Here is a 21,300-nt window from a genome sequence, read left to right as displayed (position 1 = left end):
TTGTAGTCTATTCCCATAGATTGAGGCCTTCCAAAATCCAATGAAACTAAAATCAGCTCGATCCAAGATGTGTAGCGAAAGTTATGACCAAATCACCAATTCAGAGGAAAGAGAAGGTCTGCCCCTCTTCCTCTTCCCCGATGTAAAAATAAAAAATATATATATATACTGGTCAACCTTTCTCCCTCTTCCCCTATGGTGGTACGCCACACACCCCCAGACTGGCCGCGCGCCCCTCTCCTCGGTCGCCTAACCAGGACCAGGGGGAAGGGGGAGTGTTGAAGCGTGCACATGACCAAGGGGAAGGGGGAGAGAAGGCTAATTGTGCGTTCCCCCTCCTCCCGTTCATCCTCTTCTTCTCTTCTTATTATTCTTCTCTTCTTTCACCTTTCTTTCTTCTTCTACTTATATTCTTCTTCTTTTTTTACTCTTCATTTCTCCTTATTTTCTTCTTTCATCTTCTCTTGTTCTTTCCTTCTTCTACTTGTCTACTTTTTTTACGTATCATTTCTCTCTATTTTCTTCTTTTCATATCCTGTTCTTCCATCCTTCTACTTTTCTTCTTCTTTTACGTATCATTTCTCTCTATTTTCTTCTTTTCATATCATGTTCGTCTATCCCTCTACTTTTCTTATTCTTCTTTTACGTATCATTTCTCTCTATTTTCTTCTTTTCATCTCCTAGTCTTCTATCCTTCTTCTACTTTTCTTCTTCTTCTTTTACGTATCATTTCTCTCAATTTTCTTCTTTTCATCTCCTTTTCTTCTATCCTTCTTCTACTTCTCTTCTTCTTCTTTTATGTATCATTTCTCTTTATTTTCTTCTTTTCATATCCTGTTCTTCTATCCTTTTTCTACTTTTCTTCTTCTTCTTTTACTCATCATCTCTCTCTATTTTTGTCATTTCATCTCCTGTTCTTCTATCCTTCTTCTACTTCTCTTCTTCTTCTTTTATGTATCATTTCTCTTTATTTTCTTCTTTTCATATCCTGTTCTTCTATCCTTCTAGGCTTCTACTTTTCGTATTCTTTTACGTATCATTTTTCTCTATTTCTTCTTTTCGTCTCCTGTTCTTCTATCCTTCTTCTTCTTTTACTCTTTATTTCTCTCTATTTCTTCTTTTCGTCTCCTGTTCTTCTATCCTTCTTCTTCTTTTACTCTTTATTTCTCTCTATTTTTTCTTTTCATCTCCTCTTCTTCTGTCCTTATTCTTTTACTCTTCATTTCTTCTATTTTCTTCTTTTCATCTTCCGTTCTTCTATCCATCTTCTACTTTTCTTCTTCTTGTTTTACTCTTCATTCCCCCTATTGTCTTCTTTTCATCTTCCCTTCTTTTATCTTCTTCCTTTTTTTATTCTTCTCCCTTATTTTCAGATGTTCTTTTTCTTCTTCTTCTCTTTTTATATTCTTATTTTTCTCTTTCTTCTTATCTTTTTATCTTCCAAGATAGGTTTTATAGATCAACTTGCAATACATTTTTCCTTTTACAATAAGTCCATGGCCATTCCGTTATTTTGACTTTGACCAGTCAACATGGCTGGCCCAGGACCGAACCAGGACCGGATAAGACCGGACCGAACTTTAGGTTAGGTTTAGGTTCTTGGTAAAAACCCGGACCGGACTGGGGCCATTAAACCCTAGTTAGAATTAAGGCTAAAAACACCGAAGTAATGTTCAGCCGTCTTATCTCTGTCCAATATCCGATTTCAGACAGCAGATATCTGGATCAAATAGGGACAGTTTCAGATACCGGATACCAGATTTTGGACGGATATCAAAATCAATCCAACACCGGATATCAGGACAGATGTCATAGGCCTCCAGACATAGCCGAGGCTGGTAGTGGAAACCAAATCTGATATCCAGATATTGGTAATGTAGCAACTGATATTCAAAGATATCATTTAATATCAAGCTGTCAGTATAGATGAAATTAGGATATCCCATCAGCAGTAACTGGTTCAGCATCCGCCCCAATATCAGGCTTGGGACTGATGAACACCACCAAAGTGGCTGAGGAAAACGAGAAATTTTCTCTCTGATCAAGCATAAATTATAGTCCCCTCACAATAAAAACAAAACGTCCCAAAAATACTTTTTGCTCAGTTAGAATCATCTGGCCAAAAAAGAACACCAAAGTGGCTGGGGAAAACGAGAAATTTTCTCTCTGATCAAGCATAAATTATAGTCATCTCACAATCAAATAACAACATCCCAAAAATTCATTTTGCTCAGTTAGAATCATCAGGCCAAAAAGGAACACCAAAGTGGCTGAGGAAAACGAGAAATTTTCTCTCTGATCAAGCATAAATTACAGTCATCTCACAAAAAAAAATCCCAAAAATACATTTTGCTCAGTTAGAATCATCAGGCCAAAAAATAACGTCAAAGTGGCTGAGGAAAACGAGAAATTTTCTCTCTGATCAAGTATAAATTACGGTTATCGCACAATAAAAACAAAACATCCCAAAAATACATTTTGCTCAGTTAGAATCATTAAGCCAAAAAATAACACCAAAGTGGCTGAGGAAAACGAGAAATTTTCTCTCTGATCAAGCATAAATTACAGTCATCTCACAAAAAAAAATCCCAAAAATACATTTTGCTCAGTTAGAATCATCAGGCCAAAAAATAACGTCAAAGTGGCTGAGGAAAACGAGACATTTTCTCTCTGATCAAGCATAAATTACAGTCATCTCGCAATCAAAAAATAAGAGGCCAAAAATCAGCGAGTTAAAAAAGGAAGTCAAGGAAGGGTTCTTTCTACCTATTATCGCCGGCTCAGAAAAAGACGCCGCTTACGACCTCGCGATGAACTACTTAAAAAATTTAAAGGACATAGAAAGAGAGAGGAGAGAGAGGGGGGCACCTTGAGTGAGTGGACTTGCTCTTGTGTGGGTGGGCTTGAGAGTCAGGAAGAAGAGTGGGGTTGGTAGGAGAGGCGGCGGGCTTTGGAGCCGAAGCCGTGGTAGCGGTAGATGGCGCCGAGGAAGCAGTGGCTCATGCAGGAGACATCGAAGGCCTCGATGAACCTCAGGTCGGAGACCCTGGTTTTGGCAGCTGCATGTCTCTGGTATTCGTCGAAGACCGACGCCAGGCACCAACTCTGCAGCTTCCGGAAGCAACCCACCACGCAGCCCGTGCGGTGCTGTTTTGCGGTTCATGCATTAGAGCGGCGTCCATGCATTAGAGATAGAGAGAGAGAGCGGCGAGAAACGAGAGAGAGAGAGACGAGAAACATGAGAGGGAGAGAGAGAGAGACGAGAGAGGAGAGAGATGAGAAGAGAGAAAGCGGGAGAGAGAGAGAGAGAGACAGACAGACGCACAGACAGACGAGAAACGCAAGAGAGCGAGGGACGAGAAACGAGAGAGAGAAAGAGAGAGAGAGAGAGAGACGAGGGACGAGAGAGAGAAAAAGAGAGACGAGGGAGGAGAGAGAGACGAAGGACGAGAGAAAGAGACGAGGGATGAGAGTGAGGGAAACGAAAAAACGAGAGAGAGAAAAAGAGAGACGAGGGACGAGAGAGAGACGAAGGACGAGAGAAAGAGACGAGGGATGAGAGTGAGGGAAACGAAAAAACGAGAGAGAGAAAAAGAGAGACGAGGGACGAGAGAGAGACGAAGGACGAGAGAAAGAGACGAGGGATGAGAGTGAGGGAAACGAAAAAACGAGAGAGAGAAAGAGAGAGACGAGGGACGAGAGAGAGTGAGTGAGAAAGAGAGAGAGAGAGAGAGAATGGGACGAGAGAGAGAGTGAGAGAGAGAGAGACGAGGAACGAGAGAGAGAGAGAGTTAGAAAGAGAGAGAGAGAGAGAGAGAGAGAGAGAGACGAGAGACGAGAGAGAGAGGTAGAGAGAGAGAGAGACGAGGGACGAGAGAAAGTGAGAGAGAAGAAACGAAAAACAAGTGAGAGAGAGAGAGAGAAACGAAAAACGAGAGAGAAAGAGAAAAAGAGATATCAAGGGAAAGACGAGGAACGAGAGAGAGAGAGAGAAAAAAAAAAGAGATATCGAGAGAAAGACGAGGAACAGAGAGAAAGAAGAGAAACGAAAAAGAGAGAGAGAAAGAGAAAAAGAGATATTGAGAGAAAGACGAGGAACAGAGAGAAAGAAGGGAAACGAAAAAGAGAGAGAGAGAGAAAAAGAGATATCGAGAGAAAGAGAGACGAGGAACGAGAGAGAGAGAGAAGAGAAACGAAAAAGAGAGAGAAAGACAAAAAGAGATATCGAGAGAAAGAGAGACGAGGAACGAGAGAGAGAGAGAGAGAGAGAGAGAGAGAAGAGAAACGAAAAAGAGAGAGAGAAAGAGAAAAAGAGATATCGAGAGAAAGAGAGACGAGGAACGAGAGAGAGAGACGAGGAGGAGAGAGAGAAAGAGAAAAAGAGATATCGAGAGAAAGAGAGACGAGGAACGAGAGAGAGAGAAAGAGAAAAAGAGATATCGAGAGAAAGAGAGACGAGGAACGAGAGAGAGAGAGAAGAGAAACGAAAAAGAGAGAGAGAAAGAGAAAAAGAGAGAGAAAGAAAGATAAAGAGATATCGAGATAAAGATAGAGAGGAGAAGGGGATAATCGATAGAGAGATAGGGTATAGAAATTGTTAATAGAGAGAGAGAGAGAAAGAGATAGAACAGAAAGGGAGAGCGAGAGGAGGAGAGGGAGAGATAGAATAGATGGATAGAGAGATAGAATAAATAGATATATTTTTTAAGAGGGAGATTTATAGATAGTGAATCGGGAGATAGAGAGAGTAGAATATAAATAGATAGAGAGATATAGATATATATATATATAGAGCGAGAGAGAGAGAGAGATTAATCCCGAATAAGAAGAAGAATAGTGGGTCGAAAATTATTATACCTTTCCCCGCTTGCAGTGGATCAGAACTGGATGGTTTCTCACATCTGCAGGGACAGGACCGATTTCTTAAGGATTATTCAAGAAAACGATGGAGAGATGAATGACTTAAAAATACCAAGTATGACAGTCAGCGCGCGCATCATGGTGTCCTTGGAGATGTTCGCAAAAGGCCCCTTAAAACATAATGCACATGATTTGCCAGAAAATAATCATTGACTTCGTTTCGTCAATTTTCATGAAACTCGACAAAGATCCGACGAATATTTGATTTCTCCAAGGAGTTGAAATCGATTGATCTTTAGAAGACATACATGACGTTCGATGAAGCATTTATAGGAAGCAAAATATTTAAAAATCACAATAACTGATCTCGTTTTGTCAATCTTCAAGAAACTCGACTAAGATCCGACGAATATTTGATTTCTTCAAGGAGTTGATGTCGATTGATCTTTAGAAGACATACATGACGGTCGATGAAGCATTTATAGGAAGCAAAATATTTAAAAATCACAATAACTAATATCGTTTTGTCAATCTCCAAGAAACTCGACTAAGATCCGACGAATATTCGATTTCTTCAAGGAGTTGATATCGATTGATCTCTAGAACACGTTCATGACGTTCGATGAAGTATATGTAGGAAGAAAAATATTTACAAATCACAATCATGGTGTATTATCCAGATTAAATTTAATACCTTGGTGCCGTCGATGCCAAACTGACATAGCCTGATCCCCCGCTCCTGGACGAAAGCGGCATTAGCCTCGGGGTACGGCTCCGGGCAAAGGTACCTACAACAAAAATTCATCGATCAGGTCAGCATCAAGAACCCTAAATCAACCGCGCAAGATGCATAATCATCAAGAACCGCTCAAGAAATTAGCACCAAAGGCATCAAGAGCGATAATTCAATGGCGAAACCAATCAAGAAACGAAAGTAGTGAGCGCCGAAGGCATCAAGAACCCCAAATCATCGCGCAGACGATGTAACCGTCAAAAAACGCATGAAATAAGCGCGGAAGGCATCAAGAGCCATAAAACAACCGCGCAATCGCCGTAACCATCAAAAAGCGCTAGGAATAAGCGCCGAATGCATCAAGAGTCGTAAAACAACCGCTCAAGCTGTGTAACAATCAAGAACGGCAAAAAATAAGCGCGGAAGGCATCAAAAGTCCGCGCAAGAATCGCAACATTCAAAAAAGCGAAAGAAATAAGCGCCGAAGACAGCAAGAGGCATAAATCAACCGCGCAAGCTGTGTAAAAATCAAGAACGCCAAGGAATAAGCGCGGAAGGCATCAAAAGTCCTAAAACAACCTCGCAAAAAGCGTAACGATAAAAAAAAGCTAAAGAAATAAGCGCCGAAGACAGCAAGAGGCATAAATCAACCGCGCAAGCTTTGTAAAAATCAAGAACGGCAAGGAATAAGCGCGGAAGACATCAAAAGTCCTAAAACAACCGCGCAAACAGCGCAACCATAGAAAATACGAAAGAAATAAGCGCCGAGGACAACAAGAGGCCTAAATGAACCGCGCAAAATCCGTAACCATCAAGAAACGCAAGAAATAAGCCCCAAAGATGGAAATTCCTACACAATTGTCCGGATCCCGAGGGAATCGAGGTAGCTGAAGTTCGCCGGCTCGGGAAGGCCCGAGCGGTAGATCCCGAAGTCGACCATGGCGAAATTCGCCGGCGGAGCGAGGCACTCCGGCTCCTTGTCCACCACAACGCCGATCGATCCGTCGCGAGCGCCATCGTCGATCAATTCTTCGATCTGAACGTCTTCTTCCTCCGTTCGCCGCGCCATCGCCTCCTCCGATTTCAAAATCTCCATGGCGAGCGCTCCATCGGGTCATTCGACGACGGTGGGGTTTTATAGGCGATGACCGGTCAAAGCCCGCGGGGGTAGTGGGCAGTTACGGCCGCGTGGATTATCCGGATTTGAATTGTTCGGATATTGTTGAGGAAATTACGTGGCGATAGGTGATTGGTGGAGGCAGGTGTGGGGCCGGGCTACGTAACGGCTTTCCCGCGCGTGGGGGGAGTAGACAGTTAAAAGGAAGAGAGACGCGGCGTTGCGCTGGCGCTGCGTTTGCGGCGGGGGAACGGGTTTGCCGCAAGAGAGAGGGAAGAGGCGGGTAGAGAGAGAGAGAGAAGAGAAGAGATGGGTAGAGAGAGAGAAAGAGAAGAGATGGGAAGAGAGAGAGAGAGAGAAGAGATGGGTAGAGAGAGAGAGAGAGAAGAGATGGGTAGAGAGAGAGAAAGAGAAGAGATGGGTAGAGAGAGAGAAAGAGAAGAGATGGTTAGAGAGAGGAGAAGAGATGGGTAGAGAGAGAAGAGAAGAGATTGGTAGAGAGAGGGAGAAGAGATGGGTGTATAGAGAGAAGAGATGGTTAGAGAGAGAGGAGAAGAGATGGGTAGAGAGAGAAAAGAAGAGATTGGTAGAGAGAGGGAGAAGAGATGGTTAGAGAGAGAGGGAGAAAAGATGGGTAGCGAGAGAAGAGAAGAGATTGGTAGCGAGAGGGAGAAGAGATTGGTAGCGAGAGGGAGAAGAGATGGTTAGAGAGAGGGAGAAGAGATGGATAGAGAGAGAGGCGAAGAGATGGGTAGAGAGAGAGAGAGAGAAGAGATGGATAGAGAGAGAGGCCAAGAGATGGGTAGAGAGAGAGAGAGAAGAGATGGATAGAGAGAGAGAGGCGAAGAGATGGGTAGAGAGAGAGAGAGAGGGAGAAGAGATGGGTAGAAGGAGAGAGAATATATGGGTAGAGAGAGAAGAGATGTGGTAGAGAGAGAGAAGAAATGGGTACAGAGAGAGAGGGAGAAGTGATGGGTAGAGAGACAGAAGAGAAGAGATTGGTAGAGATAGAGAAGAGAAGAGATGGGTAGAAAGAGAAAGAGAGAAAAGAGGAAGCTATAGAGGGAGAGAGATTAGAGACGGGTAGAGACCATTAGAGAGAGAGAAGCAATGGTAGAGAGCATTAGCAAGAGAGAAAAGGGACAGTAGAGAGAGATAGAGAGATATGTAGAGAGAGATAGAGATAAATATATGGATAGAGAAAGAGAGATAGATATTTGAATGTATATAGACAGAGAGATAGATGAACGGAGAGACCAAGAGAGAAAAAGGTACATATATATATATATATATATCTAAAGTTATGGGTAGAGGAAAAGATAGATGAACATATATGGAGAGAGATAGATATTTGTGTATATACTGACAGAGAGACCAAGAGAGAAAAATATATATACATATATGGGGAGAGATGGGTAGAGAGTGAGAGAAAAAAACAGAGAAATATATTGATAGTTATATGTACAAAATATATTTATAGATATATAGAGAGATGGGAAGAGATATGTATATGTATAAAAGATTATACAGATAATATATATACAGAAAGAGAAAATTATACATATAGAGAGAGATATCGAAAGGGAGAGAGATGGGTGGCTAAACAGAGAGAGGGACCGCACAGAGGTAGTTATGGATGACAATAAGGTTACTTGAGAGATTAATGATACTCATATATATCTTCTAGGATGTGTGGTGTAGCTTAGTACCCCATTGGCAGGAATCTGAATCTATAAATTGGGTTAATTCTATCATTGATAATTATTCAGTATGTTACTAAAAATAATTAATAAGGCTGGATAATAAAAATTATTCGTGTCATTGGAGTCATAAACTAGATTAAAACATGAGCCTAGAGGATCACACGCAAATAGTTTTTTGGACTTCAAAAGATGCACTAAAATTACAAGGATTTTTACAAAAGATTCCCACTAAGTTTAAATAGGGGGAGGAACTGAGTGAAATTTACCCAGGTTATAATTACTCAAGTGCCCATCCTTCTTCTATCCTCTCACCATAGCTCTTCTCCACACCATATGCAATTGGAACAACGTAAGAATGAAGGTGGATTGGGAATGGAGATCATTAACACAAAGGAGGAGATTCAACGTACCAAAAAATGAACAACCCAAAAAATATAGTTAAACTTTCACCTCAATCATGGCCTTAAAACCCAACAAAATATATTGTTTTACCATTCATTCTTTAGAATATATCGCTCTCAATTTCAAGAGATGTATAGCAAATGTATGAAAAGATCCAGCTTCATCAGCCTCAGAATAATCTCCATGATTGACCCTTTTCTTGCAACTTATTTTTATTTTTAGAAAGTTCTCATATTCGGAATAGTTTATTTTTTGTTAACATATTATCTACAAAACTTGGGTGACAAATTGATTTGAGAGAAAAATATGACATAATGCATATAAATTTTTTGAAAGAGGAAAGTGAAAGATTAGGGTCCACCGATGAACATAATTATCCTAAGATTTCTCAGTAGGGATTATGAAATAAGTATTGATATCCTAATTATGAGGGAATGCTGAGAGAATCATTAAATTAATGTTTTTTCTTTTCATCAATGATCTTTAACCAAAAAAGGACATAATGAGATGAATCACGATTAAATTTTGTATCATTCAAAGTTCCCTATTTATTTTCCTCTCTTGCTTTTTAATTTTTGTAAAAAAGGACACAATAAGATGAATTACGATTAAATATTGTATCACTCAAAGTTCCCTGTTTATTTTCCTCTCTTGCTTTTAAATTTTTGTTAAGAGGGTATATCATGTTTTCTTCTTCACCCAATTTTCCACAATATTACTGTGGAACTATAGAACTTCACTCCAAAAAGTGATAATCTAGATAAGATTAGGTTTAGTGATTTTTTTTATTATCCATATTTTCATTGCCAGCTCAATAACAGAATGGAAGCCTCATTCTATGATTCATAATAAAAGCCATGTATTTCAAAGAGAATTATAAATTTTCCATCTAGAAAATAATAAAAAACAATTAAAGAGTATTTTCATGCAATGGGAAATTCCTCTGTATTGTGACATGATAACACTCATATTTAGTACTTTAATATGATCATATTTACGTGTTTATTTGCATTCAACCGCTGATATTTGCATGTTATCAAGCTTAAAATGATTAAATCTATTTTTAAAATGAGTTCCTGAATTTTCTACATTTTTGTGTATTTTTTTAGAATTAGTCAAAAATAGATTATAAAAGAATATAATTCTTTAGACAGAATATGATTTATTTGGAATTTTTAACATTAAATTTGGAAAGATATGATTTTTCTAAGTCAATATATATATTTTTTATGTATTTTTGGGCTTTTATTTTGATTAATAGGAATGTACAATTATATTTTTTAGCCCTATAATTCACACCGCCACATGTCATTGTTCGATTCGTCGAACAACGACGAATCATAGTGATTGCTGATGATTGGCGTCAGAAAGGAAGAGGCATATTCTATATGTTTGCACCATTCTTTTTGATCAAGCACGCAATATTATTTTAATATCTGATTTTAAAACCTCCCAAAATATGTTCGAGACATCCAGACAAAAGTGCATGATGATAAAATTGATGTCAATAGATAGATGATGAACACATTTGATGACAATGTCGAATTTGACATCAACATGATGATAGACCAATGGTGGCTTCAGAAAGGAAGAGGCAAATAGTTATAGCTATGGCCAATTCTGGCATCGAACAGCATGTAACAATAGCTCTAGGAAGGAATAAAGAAATAATGATACCATTGGCTAATACTGGACTCAAGCGGCAGGCATCAATTGCTCTGGTGACTAGTGATTGGCATCTTTGTCTTGGTCGGACATTGAATGATGGAGAGAGAATCTTGGCAGGATAGTGAATAGAAAATAGAGACTCCAGACAGATTACATTTTTCAGTCTAAGACCAGCGGATTGAAATTTTTTTACTTTTCTCCGTGATGATGATCATCATTGACATCAATGTGGGAGAAAAAAAATTGTGACTATGCAGATTGTCTATCATCATGTTGATGTCAAATTCCACATTGTCATCAAATGTGTTCACCATCTATCTATTGACATTGATTTTATCATCATGCACTTTTGTCTGGATGTGTCGAGCATATTTTGGGACTTTTAAAAATCAGATATTAAAATAATAGTGTGTGCTTGATCAAAAAGAATGGTGCAAAAATATAGAATATGGGCAGATATTTCTCATTATTCTAGAGTGTTTTATGTTGTTAGTGTCAAGAAGAAGGCAAAATGGAGACATGTAAGCTGAGATTCATGCTAAGGAAATTAGGGTATGTTTTTGTTGTGAGTGTCAAGAAGAAGGCGAGCTAGAGAGGCCTATACGCTGAGATTCATGTTTAGGAAATTAGTATATCTTTACAATTTGAAAAAAAAATAATGTTTTCCCTTAGTTTCCAAACTCCAAAATAATAAAAAATAAATTGGCGGGGTTTCTTAGGGACCCCATGAATGAAAATCCCCTAGTAAACCTCTTTTGAATGGGAAGGAGTTCTCACCCTGTGTTGTCAATCTAGGCCTCTCTTCCACTTTTTGTGGACATTGATCTCAGAAGAGATCAGGCACCTATAATTTATAGAGTCAAGGCAAGTTTTTATTGAATCGCTATTTCTGAAGATCTATGAAAATGGGATGGCATAGATGTCATTTGCATTTACTTACATGGTATCAGAGACATACAGGTTTGGATTCCTTTGGTTTGCTTATTATTTGCATGTGTTCGTTATTTGCATTGTTATGGTAGATCATAGTGAAGTTAAGCTATTTGATCATAAATAGAATAATTTACTCTATAACATTCCCAAAAAGTAACTGTTTTCTGATCGCAGGCTGGGCAATAGAGGTGCGGGCACTGCGGGGGTGACATAGGCGCGAACGCTACGTGCTACAAGCGCACGCAAGGGCGCCCACATTGTGTGTGTAGGGCGTGGGGTAGGAGACATTCTGCAAAGAGCCTAAGGCATTGGTATAGAGAGTATAGTGCAGGAACGCGGACGGGACAATTTTTTCGTCCCGTGGGATGAAAAAATCGTCCGTACGGAGGCCTTCGGATGATGGATGGATGGATGAATCTGGACGGAAAACCGCCGGATTCACATCCAACAGTTGAGATGTTGCCACGTGGCCTCGCTAGGATAATTTATAATATATTATAATATATTAAAAATATGAAATGTGTTTTTTTGTCTAGGACAAATTTCGGGACGAAAAGTCATCCTGAGAGGACTGGACGGGATGAAAAATCATCCGAGATCAGTGGACGGGACGGTTTTTCGTCGGTGGACGAAAAACCATCCCGTCCTTCATCCCTGAGCTAACATCGCACATAGGAAGGGATGAAATTTCTCCCGTCCCGTCTTTCGCCCACGTCCTTAGGTAGAGTATGTGTCCTTTTTTGAGGTGGTGCGTGGAGTGTTAAGGTTGGGACAGATTGGCGGGTGCGCCGAGGGCCAAAACCCACGGGCGTGCGATGCCTGCCGGGGGGCACGCTTTTAGCAGCGGTGCTTGCAAGCACGTGCGCACGGCTGTGGGCCTCAAGGTGCAGGAGAGCCACTACCCAGGCGAGCGTCGCACCTCTTCTCGTTACGCCGGTATCATCCCTTCCCCATGTAATGGCTACAACCTACAATGTAATCTCGTTCCTTATAATACAATAACCAATTCATATATGGGGTCTAGTCCTACCTTCTTCCCTTTAACCCCCGAGCAATCTAAAGCTGTCCCACGAGACTTTCGCTGCACAATCGAAGGCTGCTCAGCACTTCTACAGAATGTTGAGGTTGGCATGCGTTCGATCCGAGTATTGTTCTTAGCTCCAGATTTGACCGCGTGACATGTAAGCATTAAATAATAAATGTATCTTATTATGTTGTCCACAGAAGCCAATGTTATGAACTAGATCTTCTAAAGTTCAAAAAAATAAGACTAAGTTTTAAGAAATATTCCCTAAGTGGGAAAAATATCCATAGTTTGGACAAATATTTGTAATGGGCCAGGCCAACTGGAAATGAGCCCAAACTATTATCGTCATCTTTTCCGAGAGATATATAAATTATCGTGGGATAGTTCGTTCTGACAGTTTCCGTCAGGAAATCCGATTTTCCCGGCCGCAGGATCGATCGAAGGTTTTGTTTTAAATTTGGTATTTTTTTTTAATTTCTTGAAGGCTTTGTTTTGCGATTTCGGATTGTATTACTCATTGTTAGTTTGTATTGTGTTTTTCCCCTTTGTTCAAGCTTTAGAATGTCTAATTCAAGCTGATCGCTTGAAACCGGTGGGAGAAAACCTTCAATGAAGAATTCCGCTTATAAGTTTGGAATTTACGATTTTGTTGTTCTAAATTTTTCGAAAGTTGTGTTTACAATTTTGGTTTTTTATACCCATTGTATGAGTGGATTTCTTTTTTCCTGGTTTTTCAAGCTTTAGAATGTTCGACTCGAGCTGATGTCTTTAAACCAGTCGGAGAAAGCATTTAATGAAGAATTCTGCTTACAAGTTTCGATTTAACGACTTTGTCGTTCTAAATTTCTGGAAGGTTGTGTTTACGATTTTGGATTTTTCTATTTATTGTATGTGTAGATTGTGTTTTTCCTGGTTTTTCAAGCCTTAGAATGTCCAATTTGAGCTGATGTCTTTAAACTAGTTGGACAAAACCTTCAATCGGGGTTCTTGCATCGGAAGAATTCCACTTACAATGGCTGTATCTCCTTAATTACTTATGCTGATCTTCTACAGTAGGTTTGACTTTTTGGTCCCATGGAAGGCGTTGCTGTGAGGAGGGTCATTCCTTCTGATAACAGCTGCCTCTTCAATGCAGTCGGGTACTGATCGTTAGAAAGTTTCTTGAAATCATAACTTGTTGTTATGATTTGTTCGTTATGAAGAACGATTTTTTTTATAAAACTTAGGTATGTAATGGAGCATGACCGGCAAAAGGCATCTGAGCTTAGACAGGTAATCTAATTTAATGTTAGAATCAATATGTGCACTGAAGAACTTTTTTGACTCTTTACTTCCTCAAGATGGCCTAATTTTTTTTGCCGAAAGTTCATGATTCTTTTAGTTTTCTTTGTGAAGGTTATAGCTGCAGCAGTTTCAAGTAACCCTGAAAAGTACAATGAGGCGTTTCTGGGGAAAACCAATGGAGAATATTGTGAATGGATCTGCAATCCTGAGAAATGGGGAGGTCAGTTTTCAGACAAAGATTCTATGAAGTGCAGAGGAATTGCATTAATGAAATTCCGAATCTTCAATTCTATTCATGTGTCTCGTTTGTTTTTTGCCTAGAGTGACGATGGGTTATTGTTAGACCCCAATTCATATACTAAGCACAGACAGAAGGACGCTAGAATGGTTGTAGAGGGTGAGTGGAATGGGTGTAAAGAGATAGATGGATGCAGAAACATAGATGGATATAGAGAGATAGGTAGACAGATGAATAAAGAGGACATAATCACATAGATGACGAACATGAACACTGGAAAATCAGTGATTCAAGAGGATGCTTCTGATCCCTAGAGTCCCCAGACTCTGTTCTGAGCTCAAAAAACTCATTCTTCTCTTTTTCCTCTCTCTCTCTCTCTATCGCTCTCTCTACTCTTTTTCACCCCTTTGTATTTAGGGTTGTACATTATTGGCCCAATGATACCTAGTTTCCCAAATGCAATCTATTGAAGATTGAAAAGTAGTTTGAAGAAGAGGTATGAAGAAGAAGGTAGAGAATGAAAGAGGGGTGTAGAAAAAACTACCGGATTTAGTATTTAGGTCTCCTAATATGAAAACACAGCTCCGGCTCAATAAAGAATACTGACAGAGTCACCCGGAGGACCTGTTAAAGTTTTTTTTTAAACTACTAAATTAAAGGGTTTACATTTTGCTCTCAGGAGGGAAAGTTATTTCCTTTTCTTGATTTTTCTTGAAAGATAAAGTTCCTTTTCTTGATATTGTAAAGGTATGAATACCCATGGATTTAACAGAGATAGAGGATGAATGACATCTGATGCTCTTTTGAGAGAGTTTTAATGACCGCATCTGGCTTGACCAGTGTTGCTGTGTTTGCTAAAGCTTGATCATACCTTTCTTGATTAGAGATACATCGGCCTTGGGGCATTAATCAGACACTTTGTTATATAGCAGCTATTTATACCCTTACGAAGGTCAAATCATTGCCTGACTTTATAGTTTGCCCAGTCTTCCAGCAGACTCCCGGCTCATTACTCCCTTTTATGATCCCCCACAGTTGCCTGACTGGTCGTCCCCTTTGCCGTTGCCGGCTTACTCTGTCACCTTTGATGTGTCCTCAGTAGGACTTCATCAGTATTCGAGTGAGAAAGTAGAGTTCCATCTGTCTCTGGGATGGTTCTTTTTTTCTATTTATATCAGCAATATATTCAATTCTTACTCCCTTTGGGAGTTGCAACCAGGGAGCCAATATTGTTCAGTTGTTCGATGTCAGCAAAAGTTCCTTATAGACTGCTGCAATAGGAACCAAGGCCTTTTCAAGAGAAAAATGGGTGTCGTTGCTCTTTTGGGGGATGCAGTGGATTAAATGGATTTATGATGATAGTGCTCACCAGGCACTTGGACAGAAACGTCAATTGGCATCCATCATTATGGGAGACTTTTATTTCCTACTCTAGCTGAAAACAAAGTAAAACATGAAAAACAAAGTAAGAGTCAACAAATCAAATTGGAAGGTATTAGTGTTAGAGGATGTCATTTACCTGTAATTTCCTATGAAACCCTGTCTTATAATTAAATTTGGTTTTCTTCCTCGTCCGCCGACTCCAAGGTGAGATTTCTCCCGCTGCCTGGCTCTTCTGTTATCTAGTCTCTCTCATCTTTTCATCTTCCTCATGCAATATCAGTGTCGGAGGGTGGATAACACATCGCCCATTTGCATCACCAATCATCTGCTCTGATATCTGGACAAAGGACAGACTGAAACTGATGACAGTTTTAATGAAAAATGCCTGGATGACTGACGAATGGCCACTTGGTATGGATGGAAAGGATTTAGACAGATGGTGAAATGATCAGATGTTCTGACGCATTGAATGAATGATGTAACAATTTTCTGTCCTTTTCTTTAAAAAAATAATTTTTCTGTCCATCCCTAATTAGATTCATCTGGTTATACCTCTATGTGTATTTGGGCATTAGCTCACACTCTAATCTCAGTATGTATACTTGAGATGTATCCTATCTAGAAGTTGAAAATCTTTGTATTTTCTTCCTGGTATCAACTAGGATAGCATTTATCCTGAAATATGAGTATTTTTAGTCAGTGAGGTCCTATTAAAACATGTTAATAAGGAGGGTTTTTTGGTTTAGGTTATTTTTTTTTGCCAACCTAAGTGGATTTCTTGGAATGTTGATGCGTAATGAATCATATAACGCTGCCTTTGGTCTGTGCATTGTTCTAGTCTTCCTCACCTTCAAGAAGGGATTATTTTCATGTGTCTAAATATCTACTTCCCTGGCCTCATCACAATTTTATTTTTCTTAATCAATATCTTCCAAAATTGTTTCTATTGAAGATATGGATTTAAATGTTGTGCATTAAGGTCCCAACTTGTATTTTTTGAAATTGATTTTTGTTCTGCTTCTATGGATGTGGTATAAACCAAATGTAACACAAAGCTTCAATCAAACTTAGAGTCTCAAATGTCTGATCGATGAGAAGGAAGAGAGATGAGAAAAGAGAACGGGGGCAGGAGGAAGGCGAGGCCGAGCAGAAGGGGGCGACGGACCGCCCTGAACAGTCGTTGCTTGCAGCTAGGAATGGCCTGCAAGCGGTGGGAGAGATGAGTGCGACTGAATGAAGAGGAAGGGGAACGGATCGGAAGAGAGAGAGAGAGAGATAGAGAGGCTCACTTGAGGTACTGTCTTCTTGCCCTAACCCAGAGGGCCTTGACGGGTTTAGTAGCTCTTCAGGGATCTGGGCTCCAGTCTTCCCTTTGAGTCCCTTATTGGGCCTTAAGCGGACATAAACCCGACGTGGGATCATGTCAGGATGCTAACAAATTCATCATCTGATGATTTTTTTTTCTCCACCTTTTCATTGCGTCTTCATTTCCTTCCGATTGTGTCATCATCGTGTTATTATTCTTCATGCAAAAGCAGATGGCAAAATTTAGGGATGACTGATACGACTAAACCTTATCGAGAATCTTTTGGAACTTATATCTTGGGAAAATCTTGCTAATCGTGCAATGTGATCTTGGAATATCAAGTAGAATTGAAAATATACAAGTCACAAATATAGACAAGATGTTTTCAAAAAAAAAAACGAATGTAGACAAGAACAAGAGAGAATTGAGATCTCCATCAAGAGGTCTCCCTCCGGCCATGGTTACTCCCACTGCTCCAGTCTTTCGGTCATGCTGGACGGCCTCTGAGGGCTTCTTGAAAAAGATATCCCCCTTCATCTGCTCGATCTTTATTTGTAGATTCCCCCACATGTGCGAGTTTATCTGCACGTGTCCAAGTGGCAATATTCCTTGTGATACTCTTGCAGTCACGTTCATGAAAAGAATCTGTCGACTTGACTCTTTGCTCAGTGGGGATGTAGAGATAATAGTCAGAGAGAAGGGAGAAGAGACAAGGAAGAAAATCAATCTATTTCACCATAAAAGGTTACCCACAACATGCCTAGGTACCTCTCCTTTTATAGGAGAATTAACTAGCCGTTAATAACGGCTAGTGTTATAACGGCTATAAAATTAGCCGTTATAACTTACCCGAATCCAATAAGGATTCGGGTAATGGGTCTACCCGGACCCGCTACTGGATCTGCCTGGATCCGATAAGAAAAATAAAAATAAACATTCTTGGGCTTATAGATCCGCCTTTACATTTAACAGAATCTATCAATGACGTTGATGAATTTGTCGCCGTCCCCCAACCCAATGTAATCCTTTATGCTTTGATTAAATCAAAGAACTATTTCGAGATGTGATACATTCAGTTCCCCGATTACAAATTTCATAAATTTAAGTGATATCCGCCTTTTTTGCCAAATATTTTTTTCAGGAGCCATTGAGCTATCTATACTGGCAGAATATTATGGGTGTGAAATTGCAGCATATGATATCCAGACCACCCGCTGCGATATATATGGCCAAGTATACACATCATGCGTGTATTTTCCCTTTTTGTTGGCTCCATCAAAGTTTGATCATCATTATCATGGTATCTTTGCAGGATAAGCAGTACAAGGAGAGGGCCATGCTGATCTATGATGGCATCCATTATGATGCCCTGGCTGTATGCAAATTTTCATCGATTTAACTTTATTTGATCATTTTTATGAATAAATTCGTCTGAGTTATCCCCATTAACTTATTTTCTTGAATTTTATTCAGCTGTCTCCCTTTGAAGGTGCTCCAGAAGAGTTTGACCAGACCATTTTTCCTGTTCGAAGTGACAGAACAGTGGGGCAGATTGAAATGCTTTCTCTGAAGCTTATAAAGGATGCAAACAGGTTAAGATGCCTCTTATCTCTCTCTCTCCCATTTCGGCCCTTTTCTGCCTTTCTCTATTTCTCTATCTGGATCTTCTCTTTTTTTTTTTGTTCTCTCTCTCTTTTATCTGTATATCAGTTATATCTATATATCTTTCTCTTAATTCTTTAAGTTACTTTAAATACTGATTATATTTCTCTGTCTATCTCTTGAATCACTAAATCTGCCTGCCTCTCTTTTACTCTGTCTCTCTGTCTCTCTCTCAAATCTCTAAATCTCTCTCTCTCGCTGTCTCTCTCAAATGTCTAAATCTCTCTCTCTCAAATCTCTAAATCGCTGTCTCCTTTCTCTCACTCTCTCAAATCTCTAAACGTCTTTCAATCTCTTAATCTCTCTCTCTCAAATCTCTAAACGTTTCTCAATCCCTTAATCTCTCTATATCAAATCTCTAAATCTCTCTCTCTCTGTCTCTTTCTCAAATCTCTAAATCTCTCTCAAATCTCTTAATCGCGCAAATCTCTAAATATTTCTCTCAAATCTCTTAATCTCTTTCTGTCTCTCTCTCAAATCTCTTAATCTCTCTCTCTCTGTCTCTCTCTCGAATCTCTTAATCTCTCTCTCTCAAATCTCCACATCTCTCTCTCTCTCTCTCTCTCTCAAATCTCTTAATCTCTCTCTCAAATCTCTAAATCTCTCTCTCTCAAATCTCTAATATCTCTCTCTTTTTCTCAAATCTCTAAATATCTCTCTTTCAAATCTCTAAATATCTCTCTCTCTTTCTCAAATCTCTAAATATCTCTCTCTCTTTCTCAAATCTCTAAATATCTCTCTCTTTTTCTCAAATCTCTAAATATCTCTCTCTCAAATCTCTAAATATCTCTCTTTTTCTCTCTTTCTCAAATCTCTTAATCTCTCTCTGTGTCTCTCTCTCAAATCTCTTAACCTCTCTCTCTCAAATCTCTTAATCTCTCTCTGTGTCTCTCTCTCAAATCTCTTAACCTCTCTCTCTCAAATCTCTTAATCTCTCTCTGTGTCTCTCTCTCAAATCTCTTAACCTCTCTCTCTCAAATTCTTAATCTCTCTCTGTGTCTCTCTCTCAAATCTCTAAATATCTCTCTCTCAAATCTCTTAACCTCTCTCTCTCAAATCTCTTAATCTCTCTCTCTCTCTCAAATCTCTAAATCTCTCTCTCTGTCTCTCTCTCAAATCTCTAAAAATCTCGCTCTCAAATCTCTTAATCTCTCTCTTTCTCAAATCTCCAAATCTCTCTCTCTGTCTCTCTCTGAAATCGCTAAATCTCTGTCTCTCTCAAATCTCTAAATCTCCGTCTCACTCTCAAATCTCTGAATCTCTCTCTGAAAACTCTAAATCTATCTCCTCTCTCTCCCTCTCTCTCTTCCATGTATCTGTCCTCCCTCTTAATTCTCTCTGTACCCGTCCTGTCTCTCTCGATTCTCCCTATGTCTTCTCAATCCATCTATTTATCTATCTATCTTCTCTCACTTTCTCTCTCTACACCTCTCATAGATTTAACTTTTCTCGTCTCTCGTTAGTGGAAGGCGTATCTCAACATGGTAACCTGAATAGCTCACCAGTAATGTAATAGAGCAAGGTTTTTATTTTAGGCTTACACTTCTAGCCCACTTGCCCTTGTGTCTTGCCCATTAAACGCAGCCGTCTCTGTTTAATAAAAGAAGATAGAGAGAGAGAGACATAAATTCATATACTATTTTGCTGCTATGATAAGTGCAAAATCTTAGAAATTACATGCATTATTTAATCAAATTTTTATGACAGAAAACGCACCTACACAGACACCTCCAACTTCACCCTCAGATGTGGAGTATGCCAACTTGGGGTCATCGGTCAAAAGGTCGATCCTCGTCGCAATTTTAACTTTTTTGTATGAATTATTTTCTTAATTTGACTGATCTGATCATTTAATTTATACGGTGAAGGAGGCGATTGAACATGCGCAGGCCACAGGGCACCAAAATTTCCAAGAATATCGGCGATGATGGCACATTATTTTTATTGTTTATCTCTTGAATTCAATGATATTTATGTTGGATTCCTCATTTTTAGACATGCTGTTGTCTGGCAATTGTTCTTTTCATCTAGTCCAGAGAGGAAGAGAGATAGACATCCATAGAGAAATGTGAAAAGAGAGAGGGAGGCACAAAAGAGGAGAGAGAGATACATCCATAGATAAATGTGAAGAGAGGCACAAAAAGAGAAGAGAGAGAGAGACATCCATAGAGAAATGTCAAAAGAGAGAGGCACAAAAAGAGAAGAGAGAGAAAGAGATACATCCACAGATAAATGTGAAGAGAGAGGCACAAAAAGAGGAGAGAGAGAGATATGTAGACATCCATAGAGAAATGTGAAGAGAGAGAGAGGCACAGAAAGACGAGAGAGAGATAAATTGATTGGTAAATATAGAGGAGAGAGAGATGCAGCATTAGGTAAGAAAAGTGAGAGACAAAGAAGATATATAGAGAAGAATAGAGAGATAAAGAAAGTGGAAGATTGAGAGGAATAGAGCGAGAAGTGGGAGGAGTAACAGTCAAAGAGAGTTATGTAGAATAATAGAGAGAGAAAGGGGTAAGAGTGTTAGGCAAAGATATTTTAGAGAATAATAGAGAGAGAATGACGGAAGAGTGTGCAGCACAGATATTTATAGATAATAATAGAGAGAGAAAGAGGGAAGAGTGAGAGAGAAGATATATATATATATATGTGAAGAGAGAGAAAAGGAAACAGGTGAGACACAAATAGATGTACACAGACAAATATTGAAGACGAAAAGGGGCATATAAAGATAGAGAGAAGCACAAATTAAGAGAAAGAGAAAAAGAAGTGGGAACTGTAAGAGAGAGAAAGAACAAGAGAGTTGATTTAATGTATCAAGGTTGGGTTGAGTGATTCATTCAGATCCGAAAAGCCTCTCTAGCCAAGTTCAATGGAGTTATACTTAAAAAGTGTAATCCATTATCAATGTTTCATATTATTTATAATGTTAATGAACTAAATAAAAATTGGTTAGTTGCATTAAAATCTTGGGAAAATGTCCA

General features: G+C 39.3%; 2 protein-coding genes across 4 annotated transcripts; one reads left to right on the top strand and one right to left on the bottom strand.

Moving 5' to 3' along the window:
* Positions 1-2,255: 2,255 nt before the first annotated feature.
* On the bottom strand, positions 2,256-6,688 carry LOC144716297 (inositol diphosphatase DSP3-like). The gene is made up of 5 exons (XM_078591415.1): positions 6,448-6,688; positions 5,555-5,648; positions 4,973-5,030; positions 4,858-4,901; positions 2,256-3,147 (listed from the first exon to the last, which is right to left on the bottom strand). Exons 1-5 carry the CDS (start codon positions 6,660-6,662, stop codon positions 2,911-2,913), a joined length of 648 nt encoding a protein of 215 aa, XP_078447541.1. The 5' UTR covers positions 6,663-6,688; the 3' UTR covers positions 2,256-2,910.
* A 6,138-nt stretch (positions 6,689-12,826) lies between these two features.
* LOC144716164 (OTU-like cysteine protease family protein) lies at positions 12,827-20,340 on the top strand. 3 transcript variants are annotated; one of them, XM_078591236.1, is made up of 9 exons: positions 12,827-12,886; positions 13,497-13,582; positions 13,670-13,715; positions 13,839-13,947; positions 17,796-17,887; positions 17,967-18,029; positions 18,128-18,246; positions 20,024-20,099; positions 20,185-20,340. In XM_078591236.1, exons 2-9 carry the CDS (start codon positions 13,518-13,520, stop codon positions 20,242-20,244), a joined length of 630 nt encoding a protein of 209 aa, XP_078447362.1. In that variant the 5' UTR covers positions 12,827-12,886; positions 13,497-13,517; the 3' UTR covers positions 20,245-20,340. The 3 variants fall into 3 exon arrangements, with proteins under 3 accessions (XP_078447362.1, XP_078447363.1, XP_078447364.1); XM_078591237.1 differs by having other exon boundaries at positions 12,846-12,886; positions 13,500-13,582; XM_078591238.1 differs by having other exon boundaries at positions 12,850-12,903.
* The last annotated feature ends 960 nt before the right edge of the window (positions 20,341-21,300 follow it).

The sequence above is a fragment of the Wolffia australiana genome, chromosome 20, assembly GCF_029677425.1.
Source record: "Wolffia australiana isolate 7733 chromosome 20, ASM2967742v1".
In the NCBI taxonomy this organism is placed as follows: domain Eukaryota; kingdom Viridiplantae; phylum Streptophyta; class Magnoliopsida; order Alismatales; family Araceae; genus Wolffia; species Wolffia australiana.
Note: the sequence above shows the minus strand (reverse complement) of the source record. Positions and strands in the feature narration are given on the sequence as shown.